The sequence below is a fragment of the Prinia subflava genome, chromosome 2 (genome assembly GCF_021018805.1).
Source record: "Prinia subflava isolate CZ2003 ecotype Zambia chromosome 2, Cam_Psub_1.2, whole genome shotgun sequence".
Lineage (NCBI taxonomy): Eukaryota > Metazoa > Chordata > Aves > Passeriformes > Cisticolidae > Prinia > Prinia subflava.
The window spans coordinates 79,670,098-79,686,289 of NC_086248.1; the positions used below are offsets into that span (position 1 = coordinate 79,670,098).

The 16,192-nt window shown below is 43.2% G+C and overlaps 1 protein-coding gene across 9 annotated transcripts in view; it reads right to left on the reverse strand.

Annotated features, from left to right (window-relative positions):
* The window catches only part of TRERF1 (transcriptional regulating factor 1), a 98,168-nt gene that overhangs the window by 10,285 nt on the left and 71,691 nt on the right, over nucleotides 1-16,192 (reverse strand). For 6 of the 9 annotated variants that reach the window (XM_063390746.1, XM_063390752.1, XM_063390747.1 and 3 more), the window contains 7 exons: nucleotides 8,121-9,758; nucleotides 7,466-7,515; nucleotides 6,710-6,860; nucleotides 5,529-5,777; nucleotides 1,756-2,122; nucleotides 1,127-1,187; nucleotides 239-378 (listed from right to left, as the gene is read on the reverse strand). In XM_063390746.1, the coding sequence (XP_063246816.1) occupies nucleotides 239-378; nucleotides 1,127-1,187; nucleotides 1,756-2,122; nucleotides 5,529-5,777; nucleotides 6,710-6,860; nucleotides 7,466-7,515; nucleotides 8,121-9,491 (2,389 nt within the window). In that variant the 5' untranslated portion in view covers nucleotides 9,492-9,758. The remainder of the gene's footprint in view (nucleotides 1-238; nucleotides 379-1,126; nucleotides 1,188-1,755; nucleotides 2,123-5,528; nucleotides 5,778-6,709; nucleotides 6,861-7,465; nucleotides 7,516-8,120; nucleotides 9,759-16,192) is intronic. The other 3 variants (XM_063390753.1, XM_063390755.1, XM_063390754.1) reach the window with 3 other exon arrangements.

Sequence of the window (16,192 nt, forward strand, 5' to 3'; positions counted from 1 at the left end):
CCCAACCTCCCGGCTTCCCCCTTGGCTGCCAGAAAACAGATCATCCAGACTTCCCTTTAAATGCCACTTCCCAATATAATGCTGTTGCTCTGAACCTGAACCATGTAGTTCTAGTCTCTTGCTCAGCAATTAATATTCTCTTGAACGTTTTGTTCAGTACAGACACAAGAAATCAATGCCTCTTTCTTCAACAGGCACAGGCTGACGTAGGAACTTCTAAAACAGCAAGTCATTATACCTCTTTGTTGGAAGACTTTGTTCTCCAGTTCTGGCCATGGTTTCCAAACCAAAGTAGCCTTGTGCACATCATTCTCCATTAGCAATCTGTCCTGCAGCTCGGGAATGTCAGCCTGGAACCTGGACCCAATATTGATTCGCCTGTAAAGAGGAAAAAATAAATAAGTATTCAACTACACAATGTGTAGGAATAACAAAAGTCAGATTAGCATTCACTTTATTTCCAACAAAACTTTTATTGCACTGAAGTGGCAGGAAATTGTGTCAGATTGCTTTATGCAATGCTTTACTCCCAGTGGGATAAGTATTTTGAATACTAGAGAGAACTGATCTCTTGGGGAAAAACAAAAATTTCAATATGCAATTTAAGCCATACTGAGACATCGTACCTTAGGGACAACCCAAGCTTGTTTGTATGCATGACTAGCAAAGAGGCTAGACATCAGAAACAGCAAATTTCTGTTCCACAGAGCATGGTACTCTTCAACAGAGAGCACAAAGAGCCATTACTGCTGAGGGACAACCCTGTGTGCACTTTGCCCTGAGGAACCTAACAGGTAACACCACCACTCCAAAGCTCCACTCTTATATATATATATATATATGTATGTATATATATACACACAAATGCAAGAGTACTAGATTGGCACGTTTTCCTCACAGCACTCTTCCCAGCCATCACTAACTTTGAGCCATGACACCTAAATCTTCCACAGCCACTTTGCTCCAAATGTCCTTAGCCACCATCCACAGAAACATTAAATGCATCCAGCCCAACATGATTTCAGGCAGCTGAATACTTCCTGCCTGCTTCAAAACACTCCAGACCACGGGCTCTAGGTTGGAGCTAATCTATAAAAGCGGTGACAAAAAATATTGTTTTTCTTACGGTTCAACAGTCTGTTCTCCAGGCCCAGGCGTCACTGGAATGACACTTCCATCAATACTATCTGAAACAGAGATTGGAATTTGAGTATTGCTGTTTTGCTGCTGCTGACCCTCCCAGGCTGCACTGCCACCTCCCTACTAACACCAACATTACTCCAGAGGCTATGATGCAAAAACGACCCCTTATCGATATTTAGAAACAGTCTAAATTTTTACAGGTAATAGAGATGTCTGAACTTCAGAGGTTTCTACTGCCCTGATTGTGAGTGATTACACACTTTTCTTGTGAAGTACTGAACAACAAATACTTAACGTGAACCCCATGTCTTAAACTAGGTCTTTTTCTTCCACTTCACAAGGCCCAGATGTAATGAGAGGCAAGGTGGTTCATTCTTGAGGCAGCCCACATGGAATGATCACAGCCTTACTGGCAGATTAAGCTCCTCTATTTCCTTTATGCCTTAACTTTGCAAAATCCAAGGCAAAACTGCCACTAAAATGGACTTTTCGTGTGAGGTAGGAGAACTGGCCATGCATGTGAGCACACACAAAACCCCTCAACGTGGTGACACAGGAAGAGAGGACAGCAGTCTCTCCTTTGTCCTGCTGCTCTGTAAATGCCATACTTACTGGACTGGCACAGGAGCACCCGTGGAGTGGGTGTCAGGGGGGTAAGTGGCAGCTGAGCATGGGATGTGCTGTGAGAAGTGAGAACACTGCTGAAGAGGCCGGAGCCCTGCCGAACGGGACTGAGCATGGGTGGTGGAGTGTAGGGTGGCAGCTCGTGTGTGCGGTCCAGCAGGTGATCGCCCAGAACGCGCGGAGAGCGAAGCTGGCTCTGGTACAGAGTGGCACCGGAGTGGGACATGCTGAGGTTGAAGGAAGGAGGAGGTATGAAGAGAGGTTCGGGTCTGTGCCGATACTTCTTCTTGTCCTGCAACGGTTTGAAGTTTTCTTCCAATTTTACAGCACTTGGATGAGGTTTTTTGCTAGTTTCCTAAATGAAGACACAGAGAATCTTATCATTCAGGCACACTTAATTGTGGTTTGCACACAGCTTTGGGCAATGGCCAAAGAAAAGTTGTTACCACCAGGCAGTTATTCAGGTAGCACTATAATAACCCTGGCCAGAACAGTATCTGGCACTACACAGAAACCTCAGGGGAGTGAGAAAAACCAGGACAAATTACTCTTCACCTCCAGCAGCAAGCCCTCAAGGCAGGGCTGAGCCACAGAGGCAGACATGGAGAGGCTGCTGTCAGTTTCTGAAAGTGCAGGGAACTGCTCCCCCAGACCACGAGTCTCCCAAATCCTTCTTCATCACTACCCAGACACTCTGGGCATTTCTCTTTGCACTGAACATGCACACAAGGCTGGTGGGAGATACTGCATTACCCAGTCACAGTTTACTAGAAACTTTATATGAGAGGTTTTCTAACGCATTTATTTAGTGAGACCAGAAAGGACACATGAGCTCAGTGAAATTACTGCAGTACTCAGCAGCAGGAAAGGAAGAAAAATGTAATAAATTCAAATTCTTTGCCTCTTATCACCACATTCCCATCAGCTTGATTACAGTCCAGCTGCAATAAATCTTGAACTTAACTCTCTCCTCCTTCCTTGGAGAAAAACGGGTAGTAGATGACCACTTGGAAAATTCATACACTATTAACATGCCCAGACTTCTAGAATTTGAATGTTAAAAATAATTTAATAACAAATCCCTAGAGTATACAGAAGCAGAAGGCACAGAATTTATGCAAATCTGGAATCTGGATTTCTTAGGGGAGTGGGGATAAGAAACAGGTCCTCAGGTTGTGTTTTAAGAACACACAAAAGCTGGTAGATGAACACCGTATTGTTAAATGTACTGCTTTTAGGTACTTAGGCTGTAGGCCATCTTTAGAATAAATTTAGGAAGCAGAAGAAAATTTTGACAGTGTTACTCCAGAATGTCTTTATCATCTGGTAAATTCTACTGCTACATAAAGCAAATTACTACAATGTATGTTTATACAACATACATCTTTACACCATGGGTGGTTCTTGAGAATCACATTCATCCAATAAAAATCATGTTAAACGAGCATTAGCACTGTCACCCTTTATCCCTTATGTTAATAAGTTCCAGCTTGAGGAAATGTTTTTGATTACAGAGGTCCTGTCCTCTTTGTTAGATCATGGCTGCATCCTCTCCAACAGCTGTTGACATTTTTTGTCTGTAAAAAAAAAATTAGTTTTGGAATAGTTTTGCTTCTGCAGGGAAGAAAATGCAGCTTTGCAGAGGATTTTTCTGATAATGGACATTTGGAACAGTGAAAGTTACCTGTAATGACAGATAAAGCCCATCAAGATGGTGAACATTTAGTGTTCATAAAGGAGAAAGGGGGAAAAAACCCTAAACTCAATGAAAAAAATCCAAACAACCCAAAACCTAAAAAAGAGACCCAAAAGGCCAGATCCAAGTCTTTGATTAAGGGCTCATTTTGTTCTGCTCTCCAAGTGTGAAGGAGCTGGTACTCCTTTCTCACAAGTGTAAAGCAAATCAATGCAACATCTTAGAAATCCTAAACAGCTCCACCTCCTACGCTGCTTCACCTAGAACATACCTATGCCAACACTGCTTTCAAAAATGGTCACACTGAGCAGTAAAGTGGTGTCCTTGGGCTCTCAGTGCAGAACCACCCCTGAAGAACCACCCTACTCCTCTGTAGTTCTAGTAACTGATTCCCAATATCCAAGACAGCATGCATACTTTTGGGCCCTGCAGCTGCACCTTGACAGATCCACTCTGGACAGATCCTGATGGATGTCACTTGACTGCTAGCCTCAGCTCACCATCTTGTAACCTTGCTGAATGTTTAATTCCTTTTTGCTGTTTCATTTTACTGATTCCATGAGTTTCGTGGGAGCTTTTCTGGACAGTATAAAGCACAGTATAAATAAATGCAACACAGCTTTAGGTCTTTGGTATTAAAAAAAAGTCCTTCTCCAATGGCACAATCTCTTTATAGAAGAGGAGGAAACTGTGCATCTTTTGATCTTTTAATGTTTCCAGTGCTACTGCTTATATAAAAGATAGGGTCCAGAGAGGGATCTGCATGAGTTTGGTTTGCCTGGGCAATAACAAAGATCACAAGCATAATTTTGAGGGAATGAATGTGCATTTCACCAAACACTGGCAGATTTAATCACAGTCACTTTATATACGTTGCAGGAATACACAAGCCCAAGCCACCTACTCTGGTGTCTCTAGAGAAGATCTCCCACTCAGAGCTTGAGGATTCAGAAAAGACTGTCCCTATTCTTTAGTGGAACTAGAAATAGAAATGAAAAATTCGACTGCTGAGTTACTAAGTATTGTGAAATGACAGCTTTCACAGTAAAGTGGAAGTTTATATGTAAAACCTCTGTCTTAAAGGAAGAGAGGAAAGATTTTATATATACATGTATATATTATATATATTTAAAATTAGTGGGTATGTCTGAATGACGAGTCAGGAGCAACTATTGTAAGGAGTCAACCATGCTGGTATAATGCTGATTCCTCATTTGTCCATCAGCCTCACATGGAGAAGGAAAATCAAAAATATCACAAGGATATTTCTCTGCATTGTACAGATAATACCATACAGTACTTATACTCCCCAGTAATCCCTTATCATGGCGTAGTCTGCCAAAATGGATTTGATGGAATGAGCAGAATCCATTTCTACACCGGAACACAAAATAAATATTGCTTGCTCCAGGACTCCTTCAGGAAAATAATAATGAGCATTCTCACATCTCATTCAAGCACTCATCAATTCCTCGTGCTGCCTGACCATTTCAGTTCTATAAGCAAAATGAAAGCATTAAGTAGAGCTATTTCTCCTGTATAAGAAATCCCAGTGATTAACCCTTAGAGCTGATGCATGCAGGGAGAAAAGGAAAAATTACTTCACCGTAAAACTCTGAGTTTCATATTGCTTAGAGCACACACTCTAAGCACTGCACTCTCTTTGGCTGAAATGAGAAGCACATATATCTGACTTCAGAAAACAGGAAGAAATAAAACTGCCGATTTTAAGCAATAACGTAACAATGAAGCAGCCTGAAAAGGAAGAAACAAAACCAGTAAAAAGAGAGTAAATCCCTTTGTTCTAGTGGGATGAAAGAATGTCACATTCCAATTTCAAATTATTTGTTTTCAGCTGAGATCTTGATTCCTCAGCAAAAAATAAGTATTTTCAAATGATTGAGGAGGAAAGGCTCTGATGCTATGGGACTTTTTTTTATTTATTAGGAATCATAAAGATTCTAAAAAATATTCTAAAATGCAGATGTTTTAGAAAGTAGCAGCACTACAAGCAAAGGGATTTGACAAGCACAGGACAGTTAGTGGCAAGAAACACAGCACTCACAGAGGATGAGCAGGGGTTGGCCACTTTTGGACTGCACGGTGGAGAGTAAGTCATCTTCACGAGAACGGGCATCTCGTCATCTGACACAGAGCTGGCAGGCTTGTCTGAGACTGTGGCAGTGCTGGCAGAGGGCTGCGTGCTGGGCTCAGGTGACAGAAGCTTTACAGGGACAGACACTGGCATGACGATGGGCGCGAGGCCATCCACCTCTTTAGGCAGCGGCTGCTGTGGTGGGTTCTCCCCTTCATCCTGCACAGACAATTAAAGGCTTTCAGCCCGAGTGAGGGAGCGCTGCTTCTGGGCCGGTGCACTACACAACGTGTGCACCGTGGCTGAAAAGAAGCGGCCAGGGTTACAAAACACGCAACAGTGTTCCTCCTTGGGACTCTTTCTGCGCCTCAAATGAAGTTGGCAGGCTGCTTGTGACTCCTACACAGGGACCAGTCTTGGTGACAAATAATCACCTGGAGCATCTTTACAAGGTAACTTGCAGGAGTGGAGACAAACATGTCTCTTTTTATCACTACAAACACAGAATTTTCCATCACCCAACTAAAAAAAAAACCACAAACCGTGGAACTCAGGTAGCTCTTTGCCTTCCTATGGTATTCTCTGTTAGGACAGAATTTCTAAATTATCAGGATAAACACTGACTGACAGGGCAAGTTATTTTTATTCAGAACAACTCAAACACATTTTTGGTTTGGTATTTGTTGATACCTATACAACTAAAACACTTTGGAAGAAAGCTGTCAAAGATTCAACAATTCTGCTCCTCCAGTTAAAGCCTGGGAAGGCTTCCAATAAATATTCCTTAGTCATCCAAGTAGTTCAAATGAAAATAAGGAAGACTTGATGTTCCTGGTATTTCTAATATAATAAACAAACATGAGGAGGAAAAAAATTAGAGACTCCTGACATGACTTTGTAGGGTGTTCTGTAACGTGCAGAGAAACAGAGAAGGACAAACACTGATCTGTCCTCCACCACTCCCTCTGTCTTCAAAACAAGACTTCTGGCCTACAAACTAACAAAATTATGTGCATTTCAACTTCCATGGGGTATGACATAACAAAACAGTGCTGAGAAGAACAAGTTTTGACAGCAAAGCAAAGCATGGCAAAGCAAGCAAACATCAACACAACAGGACTGTGCCATACCGAAGTCAAATGGACTGCTACCTGTTTGAAGTTAGGAGATGCTCTTACTCCTCCGTGTGACCTCATGTGACCATTCAGAGCCGGCAAACTCTTAAATTCCTTCAAGCATATTGAACACATTAGCTTGTTCTTCGCATCAGCTCTCTCAGGAAGTGTTTCTCTGTTCTGGCCACTGTTTTTATTTTCATTTTTTTAAAGCATGAACAGAAGAAAAAACATTAGTTTGGCATGTACCCTTTGTTGCAGAAGGAGCTTTTTTAATCAAGGAAGTTAATAAAATTTTACAGCTAGATGGTAATGAAGTAACAAGTAAGCATGTGGCAACTGCTGTGGAATATGTGGCCAATAACCTAGATCAGCTGCTCCCAAGATGGGGAAAAGGGAAGTTTTGAGCAGGACATGCTCATCGATACAGAAAATCTGAGACCTATGAGATCTACCATGACAGACCTGCAGTTCCCCACTTGTGACAACAATTAACAAGTACATCCAGACCACACAGCATCCCTTTTCTTGTAAATACAACACTGGTGCTCCCCTGCTTTTGGTTTTTCTTTGGTTCCCTTACTTTTTTTTTAATATAAAGAAAGCATTAATGTAAGTCTATTGCTATGGGGGGTTGCTGGAAATCATACAAACTTAAAATCACAAAGCACAAAACTGAAGTTGTTTCTAGAAGAGCAACAATTATTACTGGATGCTTTTCCCTCTAAATACAGATCTCCTTTGCATTTCTCATATTTAATTAAAAATACAGAAATAGTATTTTAAAAATACCTTTGTTCTGGGGACAGTGGCTGCAGTCTGCCATCTGACAGTTGCACCTGCTATCAAAACAGGAGAATGGAAAAGAGGAGAAAAAGTTGAGAAAATAATTTTTCAGGAAATACTGTGTAAATGAAGGTCCTCACAGCATTAAGTCTGCATTTTGCATACAATTTTACTACTATTAAAAGCCTCTGAATTGAGAGCCAGACATCAAATCTGCCTCTGTGAGTACTGCTAGTTCAAGCTTTCTTCACTCACCTGCTGTTTGAAGCCTTTGCTTTGACCCAGAAGCACTGAATTTGGAAACAGAATTTGCCTAACTGCTCCTGAACAACTGAATCCGCAGTGTTGAAAAATTATCAGGAAGGCTTTGTTGTAACTGGCTCCCTCCTTCCCAGAAACGGAGGCAGAACTTCCCAAAGCCTCTCACAAGGAAAGCAGCAGCCTCGCAGCAGCAGTTCTGTGCTGCTGCCAGCCTGGCCCAAAGCCAACCCAGAGCTGTAGACAAAAGTCTGGTAATGAATTTTCCCAACAGCTGCCCATCCCAGAGATGCCCACAGCTCACATCCTAACCTTCTGCCTCTGCTGGAACCGCTTGGTTTCCACACTTTGCTACTCTTCTGCAAACAAATTTGGCTGGGCATGGATCTAAAACACCACCTACCTGAGGCCACGCGGTGCTGGGAGAGTCTTGCTGAGAGCTTTTGCTGTTCAGATGAACTCCCGAGGGCGGCAAAAGAGTTCGATGAGGGACAGCATTACCTACAGAATTCATCTCCTGCCGCGCGGGATCCTCGGCGCTCTCTGGTGGAGTGAGGCCAATGTGGGAGTTCAGGGATGGCACTCTGCCCTCACTCAGGTATTGCTTCTGCTGATCTTGCTGCTGCTGCAGTAAACTCTGGGGGTACAAGTGCCTGTACTGTTCGTGGGGGTCTTGGAAGCAATACTGAGGCACTGCTCCCAGCTGGATAAGCTGCACAGGATGACTGGGATCCTGAGAGTACTGGTGTGGTTCATGCATAGTCTTTGCATCGGGTTCCCTGTGATACGGAGGAAGCGGCAATTGCATCTGCTGCTGCTGCTGCTGCAACTGCTGCATGACAGGTTGTGTTTGGTAATACTGAGCGAGCTGCACTGGACACTGCCGCTGCTGCCGAGCTGGCTGCTGCTGCTGGATCTCCTGGATCGAGAGCCGCTGGTGTCCCTGCTGGGGCTGAGCGTAGTACTGAGGCTGCTGCAAGTGCTGCATCGGCTGTGGCAGGAGCTGCTGGGACTGCATTTGTGGAATGTGCGCCTGTCCCTGCTGGAACGCCGAATGCATCTGGATCTGTGATAAGTGCTGCTGGTAGTCGTAGTACAACTGTTGGTGCTGCATGACTTGCATTTGTTGCTTTTGCTGTGTGCTTGCAAAATTCTGATGTGTTTGCTGCGGCACTGGTTGGTATCTTTGTACGGTGGAAGTTACGGGTTGTTGCTCAACCGCCGGCTTCTGGGACAGCAGCTGCCTGAGCGCACTGTCACCGGAATTATCCACCATTGAAGACTCGGTGTGCAGAACCTGAGCCATGTTGTTGACTTGAATTCTCAGATTTTGGTTAGCAAATACTTGTGTAAAGGAGTCCAATTTGTGCAGGACCCCACTGGTAATTTTTTGCGATCGGTTTTCACTGGGTTGAGGGTAAGAATATTGGTATCCATCATGGGACTCCCCCTGCCCGAGGGGGCTCCACATTGCGCTTTGATTATTGAAACTGTTCCTCGCTGGGACGTGGTTTCCTGAGCCAGAATGTGTCCAACTGGTTTGTCTAGATGTATCCATCGACCCAAGACTTTTTGAACCTACAGGCAAAGCTATACTGTCCCTTGAATCTTGGGGGAATGGAGGGGAGAGGGGGGACGCCTGGGGAGCATCCATAACAGATGTCCCATAGCTATGATTTAGAGATGGAAGGGAGTTCATTTGGTGTTGTTCGTAGTACAAGTTCTCATTGTTGTTGGCAGTATGATTAGTTTTATACAATTGCTGGTCCCCCATTTTTGGTCACTTCTGTTCCAAACTTACAGGCACACAAACCATTGAAATCTCTATGAACCCTGAGATAGCTGAGTGAGGGAAAGGGAGGGGAGGGGAGAAGAATCTAGAATTACTTATAATTCAGCATGTCCATGTGCATTACAAGGACTAAAATTTGATCCAGTCAGTCAGTAATTCCAATCTCGGACTTGATGTTGTTTCACATCTTCAGTAAATGGGCCACAGCACAAATCCTACACAGATCAGTAAGTTCAGTGTGCCAAGCACCTGCAGAGTAAGAGAAAGACAAGGTAAGTGCTGGCTCTTTCCATAAACTGTTATTGTTATTGCCTCAAAGGAAACTGTAAAATCTTCTAGTCTGAAATACATAATCAGATGCAAAATTGTAGCAGCTGGGCTATTTCAGAGCAGTTAGATTACTTCATCTCATCCTATTATCCTGCCTCTCCTCTAGTGCTCCGATAAAATCATTCTGCCAAACCAATAAAAGCTTATTCTTCAAAACTGTCTTTTCCCCTGAAGTACATAAACATTCAAGCAGTTTTAGTTAGGCCATATACTGTGTTCTCATGACTAGTTTTATTCAGACAGTTGACTATCAAGCCAAGTCATAGACTCACAAAAATGCAGAATGGTTGGGGTTGGAAGGGACCTCTGCAGATCATCTCTTCAATCCCCTTCTAAAGCAGGTTCACCTGTGCACATCTCCAGAGAAGGAGACTCCACAGCCTCTCTGTGCAGCCTATTCCAGTGCTCTGACACCCTCCAAGTAAGGATGGATGGATCATATTTAGATGGAACTTCCTGTTTCAGTTTGTGCCCATTGCCCCTTGTTCTGTTGCTGAGCACCACTGAAAAGAGCCTGGTTCCATCCTCTTGACACCTGCCCTTAAGATATTTCTATGCATTGATAAAATCCCATTTTCTCTTCTCCAGTCTAACAGCCTCTCCTCATAAGAGATGCTCCAGTTGCCTTATCACCTCCACAACCCTCCACTAAACTCCTTCCAGTAGTTCCTTGCCTCTCCTCCATTGAACTGGAGAGCCCAGAACTGGACACACCCCTTCAGGATGAGGTCCCACTGGGGCAACACAGAGGCAGGATCATCTCTCTTAACCTGCTGGCAATGCTCCTCCTCCTGCTCTCCCGGATACCTTTGGCCTCCTTTGGCGCCATAAGGGCGCTGCTGGCTCATGGACAGCCTGTTGGCCACCAGGACTCCCAGGTCCTTCTCCACAGAGCTGCTTCCCAGCAGCTGAGCCCTCTCTGTTGGTTTAGAGGGTTATTCTTCCACAGGTGCAGGATCCTGCACCTGCCTTCATGGAACTTCATTAAGATCCTCTCCAGCCTATCCAGCTCTTGCTGAATAGCTGCACAGGCTTCTGGCAAATCAGACACTCCTCCCAGTTCTGTATCAGCAACAAACTTGCTGAGAGCACATTCTGTCTCTCCATCCAGATCACTGAGAAAAAAGCTGACCAAGGCTGGACCCAGTATTGGCCCCTAGGGAGCACCACTAGCAATGGACCTGCAATTAGACTCTGCACCACGGTCTACAACTCTGGGACCATCCCTTCAGCCAATTCTCAATCCAACTCACTCATCTCACCCACACTTCCTGAGGTTACCTGTGAGGATGTTATGGGAGACAGTGTCAAAAGCCTTGCTGAAGTCAAGTAGGCTCTCCCCTCATCTACCCACACAGCCAGACATTCACAGAAGACTATCAGATAGGTCAAGATATTATTCCTCCTTGGTGAATCCCTGTTGACTACTCCTGATAACCTTCTTTTCCACACCCTTAGAGCTGACATCCAGGATGAGCTGTTTCATCACCCTTCCAGGCATGCGGGTGAGGCTGACTGACCTGGAGCATGTCTGCTAAGACCAAACCAGTCAATTGAAATCTTTTCTGATCAGTCACCTTACATCAGGATTGCTGAACTCCAGCTTCCACCTTCTCACCCTTCTTTGTGTTGCATGATTTTAACAGGCAATTTACACGGAATGCAGCCTTTTATAATTTTTACTGTATAAACTGTAATTCAAATAACATTTTACAGATGTTTGTACTATTTTCAAAGAATAAAAAATACATAAGCACATTACAGGATTGCTTTACAGCTCCATAATATGAAGCAATCACTGTGTCTACAGTCACATATATGCACAGAGGTACAACATGCTTATGCACTCATAAATACATTTTAAAATAAAAGCAGATCCTGAACTTGAACAGGGACACAGAAATACTAAGCCAAAACCTTAACTCTGCCTCCTTCACATCTGATTTTCTCAATGCAGTACTCTCCACCAAAGACTCCTGCACAGTGATGTCCTTACCTTTTTAACCTTAGAAGAATCCTCCATCTACGTGGATAAATGTGAAGTCACCGATGGAGAAAATTTTAACCATTGCCGGATGCATATTAAGGAGAGTTTGTGCTAGCAACAGCAAATAAGGGTAATACATAGCTGCAGGCAGAAAAAAACCTTTTCCATTCTAGCATAATGTATAACAGAAAACCATAGCTCCCAATGAAGGGGGTTTGCAGTGTGTATAGTTTTTGTGTAAACCATCTGCAACCATTAGCATGTAACATCTTCACGTGACAAATAATAGCTGAGAATAATTGCAAGTTTATTTCCCCTTTCCAGAAATATACATTGCTTCACAGTTTCTCTGAACACACTCCCTTCCAGATTTTTATAGATGAACAATTAAAGAAGATAGGAGTCAACAATGAATAGTCAGGCTGCCAACAGGATTTTTCATCCACGACCCAACTTCAAAGACTTCCTATTAAAAATTATGAAGGGAAACTAAACAAACCCTCCACAAAACATTAAAAGGGCATAAAAATAAACAGTGTGTGGTGTTTCACACTGAAAGGCCATCAACGTTTAGAGGAAGAAAGGGAACGTGCATCTCCTTTTATGCCTGCCAAGTTAAGGAAGTTCAGTCATGATGCTCCAAACACATCTTCCTATAAAAACAGTACTACTGGATCTATAGGTACACCTTTTGCAGTTCACCTGTTAACAGAGCTGTAATTTACACCAAGTTCCTTGAGTCTGGCCCTTCTTTTTAAAGTCTGAAGTGACAAGTATTAGTCGAAGGACAAGAAACAATACAACCAGTAAGGGAGAACAAATGTCTCCAGGAAACAAATAAAAGACCACAAGAATTCCAGGAGTAAGGACAGTAAGAGACTTAAGGTAGCAAACAACCTGATTTCATTACAATGTATCAAGGGGCCAACCAGGTCCCTGACCCGTTCTCTTGCCAGGAGCACCATGGTGGCAGATGCTGTGGACTGTACCAGCAGCCACAGCTAGTGCTGTAGTCACCAAAAAAAGTGCTGTCCCTTGGGCATGTGCCAAATTCCACTTACTGCACCCTTTCACATGGGGGCTACCTGTCACATGTCTCAGGACACTGCAAAGCACTCAAGAGGTTTTATATCTGTGGCATTAGCACAGACACCTTTCTTCCCCTCTCTCAGAATAAAAATAAATAAATTAATTAAAAATGGTTCATTAACATTTCCTTTCCAGCAGCTCCAACATCCTCAACTCAGCTCTGGTTTGAGAGGTGGGACATGCTGCTGCCAGGTAGATTACACAGTTATCATTAGTCACACAGAAACATTTGTAAAAAGCTGAAAAAAATTATAATGGGTTATTACATTAAAATACTAATCAAGTCACAAAAGGACTGGAAAGTTTAGTCATTATGAGAATCACATTTGAAAAAAATGGCATTGTTTTCAAACACCCTTCTCCCCTCTCCCAAAATAAAAATAAAAGAAAGATGAAAACATTCCTTTCAAAGGCATCACAGATCTGGAGGGAAAAAATGCAAATGTTTAAAAAGCATTGTTATTCTACCTTCAGGTAATAGAAAAAAACCCAGATATGCACATTGATAAAAGCATAATCAGTAATCAACCAGTCCCTTAGATACCAAATGGTTTTTTTTAGCACTTGAACTAAAGGCTTAAATTCAAGGGCTTGATGCTGTATACACAGCATTTGCTATCAGCTTTAACAAAATGCTAACAGTATACATTTTTTGTCAGATTAAAACCAGAGTCTATCACGACATCATTAAGGCTCAGGGGCACCAAAGTTAGTCTCTGGCCAACTGAGAAGCCATTAGCAGCATACTGAATAATTTCCATTTAAGGGAAAGGAAATAAAAAAGGGTGCTTTTACTCCTTTGTGTTTAGCACTAGTGCCTAAACACCCATCACTGCCATTTATCACAACAGCTCTGACTACTAAATGGTTAAACTCAACAACTAAACTGGTAGGAGTTTAAATCAACAACGGTTCTGCAGTTCTGTGTTTCTTCTCTTCCTAGCAGTCATTTATGCTACTTAACCTATTAGATTTCTGACACTGCAGATACATCCCAATTATGCAATCATTACAAAGAACCATGAAAACAAATGCCAACAGACAGAAACATTTCTGTAGGCTGCCTAGAAAGAGAAATACCCTGCTTGAGTTTATGGATGAAATCTGGACTCATGCTAATGGTAGTTCAATTGATTTCAACAGAGACAAGGGTTTGCTCCAACTCTTCTCTCATCATTTCGACAAGGTCCCCTGCAACTTGCACAGCTCCATTCTCCAGACTGAAAGCCAGGGGCCCGCCAAGCTGGCTGGAATGCCTTTACATACTCCAGCTGTCTCCCTCTTCAAACACAAGTAACTGAAAAGCAATACAAATGGTCTCTCCTGGAAGCATGCCATAACTTAATTCTGGTTAACTTGAAGTGGAAGAAAATATCAGTCTTCAATAAAGGTGATCCAATTTTTCTCCTTTGTAAACTGTATCACCATAGAACCAGAAGCAGCTGAGGGGCTCCTGGCAAAGGAAGGACACGGACCTCTTGCAGTGGCAACCAAGATGATTAGAGGGATGGAGCACCTCTCCTGGGAGGAAAGGCTGAGAGAACTGGGATTGCTCAGCCTGGAGAAGAGAAGGCTTTGCCATGATCTAACTGTGGCCTTCCAGCACCTCTAGGGAGCCTACAAGAATGATGGAGAGGGACTTTCTACAAGATCCTATAGTGACAGGACATGGGGATTGTCTTCAAACTGAAAGAGACAAGGTTTAGATTATATACAAGGAAGAAATTCTTTACTGCAAGGGTGATGAGGCACTGGAAAAAATTGTCCAGAGAAACTCTGGATGTCCCATGCCTGGAAGTGTTTAAGGCGAGGCTGGATGGCATTCTGAGCAGCCTGGTCTGGGTGCTCAGACGGTGTCCCTGCTAACAGTAGGGGAGTTGAGACTAGATGGCCTTTAAGATCCCTTCCAACCCAGGCCGTTCTATAAACTTAGAGTAGACAACAGGCAGTGAAATACCAAGAAGATGATAGTTATATAAAATAAACACTTCTGGCTCCATCACACACCACAGAAGCCAAAACCCGCAGAATTGTTCAACTTGAGTAAAATTACAGATCAAATGACAGTCACACAATTGAACTGCCTGAATTCATATGAATTTCAGAACAAGACATCCCCTACAAGTAAGTCGATGCATAAAAGCTGGGCTGGATATGTGCTGTAAAATCAGGGCTGAATGTCAGCCAGAGCCAGTTTCAGAACTGAGTTAATGGAGAGGGATGACAAAAGACTGTACGAGAGCAAATGCTGAAGGAAGCAGACTCACTAAAAGGCTGAAAAGTCTATTCCAGCACTAATCTAACCCATCTCAGTAGGCTGCATGGCTGTGTATCAAAAGGGAATTGGATCCTACAGTTTGTCCAACTTATTTCAAGTTTCTCATCTGTCCCTTTAAGCTAAAAATCTACGTGCTTTTATAGATTAATTACTAGCTAGCCTGAAAAAAAAGAAGACTGGATAAGATGGCAAAAAAGCCCACATCCCTCTATGTTCAACCAGCCTTTGTAGGACAGAGTATCTGCAGCTACTTGCAAGCAACAGCATCAGCTACTCGCAAGCAACCATCATTGGCTGGGCACCATCCCTCCTTGTGTCACTCCCTCCCTCTGGGATGGTAAAACATCTGTTAAAGCAAAGTTAACCACCACCCTTAGCAGCCTAAAGTGTGTTTTATAACACTTAAGGCCTGCTTAGAAATGTGTCATTGCTGTGTGTTCTCATGTGTTAACCGGGCGTTACCACCCCCCAGTCACACAGGCTGACAGGGCTCTCTTCAGTGACTGTCTTTCCTCCACTGGAATGTAAGCTTCAGTCTTAACTTCAGGTAATATGAAATCCAAAATCAAGTTCTCCCTTCCCTTCCCTTCTTTCTTTTTTTTTTTTTTCCTTACTTAGCTTCCATAGAAACAAAGCAGTGTTTCTCTTATTCATTTTTTAGCCTTTTTTATGGGATTGTTTTTATTGACCTGTTTTGTTATTCAGAACTGTCAGATCTCCTGCCAAGCTATTACTAAACCAAGACAGCCATCATTCACATCATCTTTCTCTCTGATTTCCTTTAGGATAGACACAGGAATAAATAGCAGTCCCTTCCCTGACAGCCTGCACTCTGCTACCCCAGTGCTCCCAGCAGCCCAGCCACGGGCTGACCATAACCAGCCTTTACGCTGGGCACAGACAGGCACGGTTTTCTTGGCCACTACATCACTGCAGCCCCACCCAGAGGAGCAGCTTTCAAAAGTAAGGGAGAGCTACCCAAGAACAGCCCCACCTGCA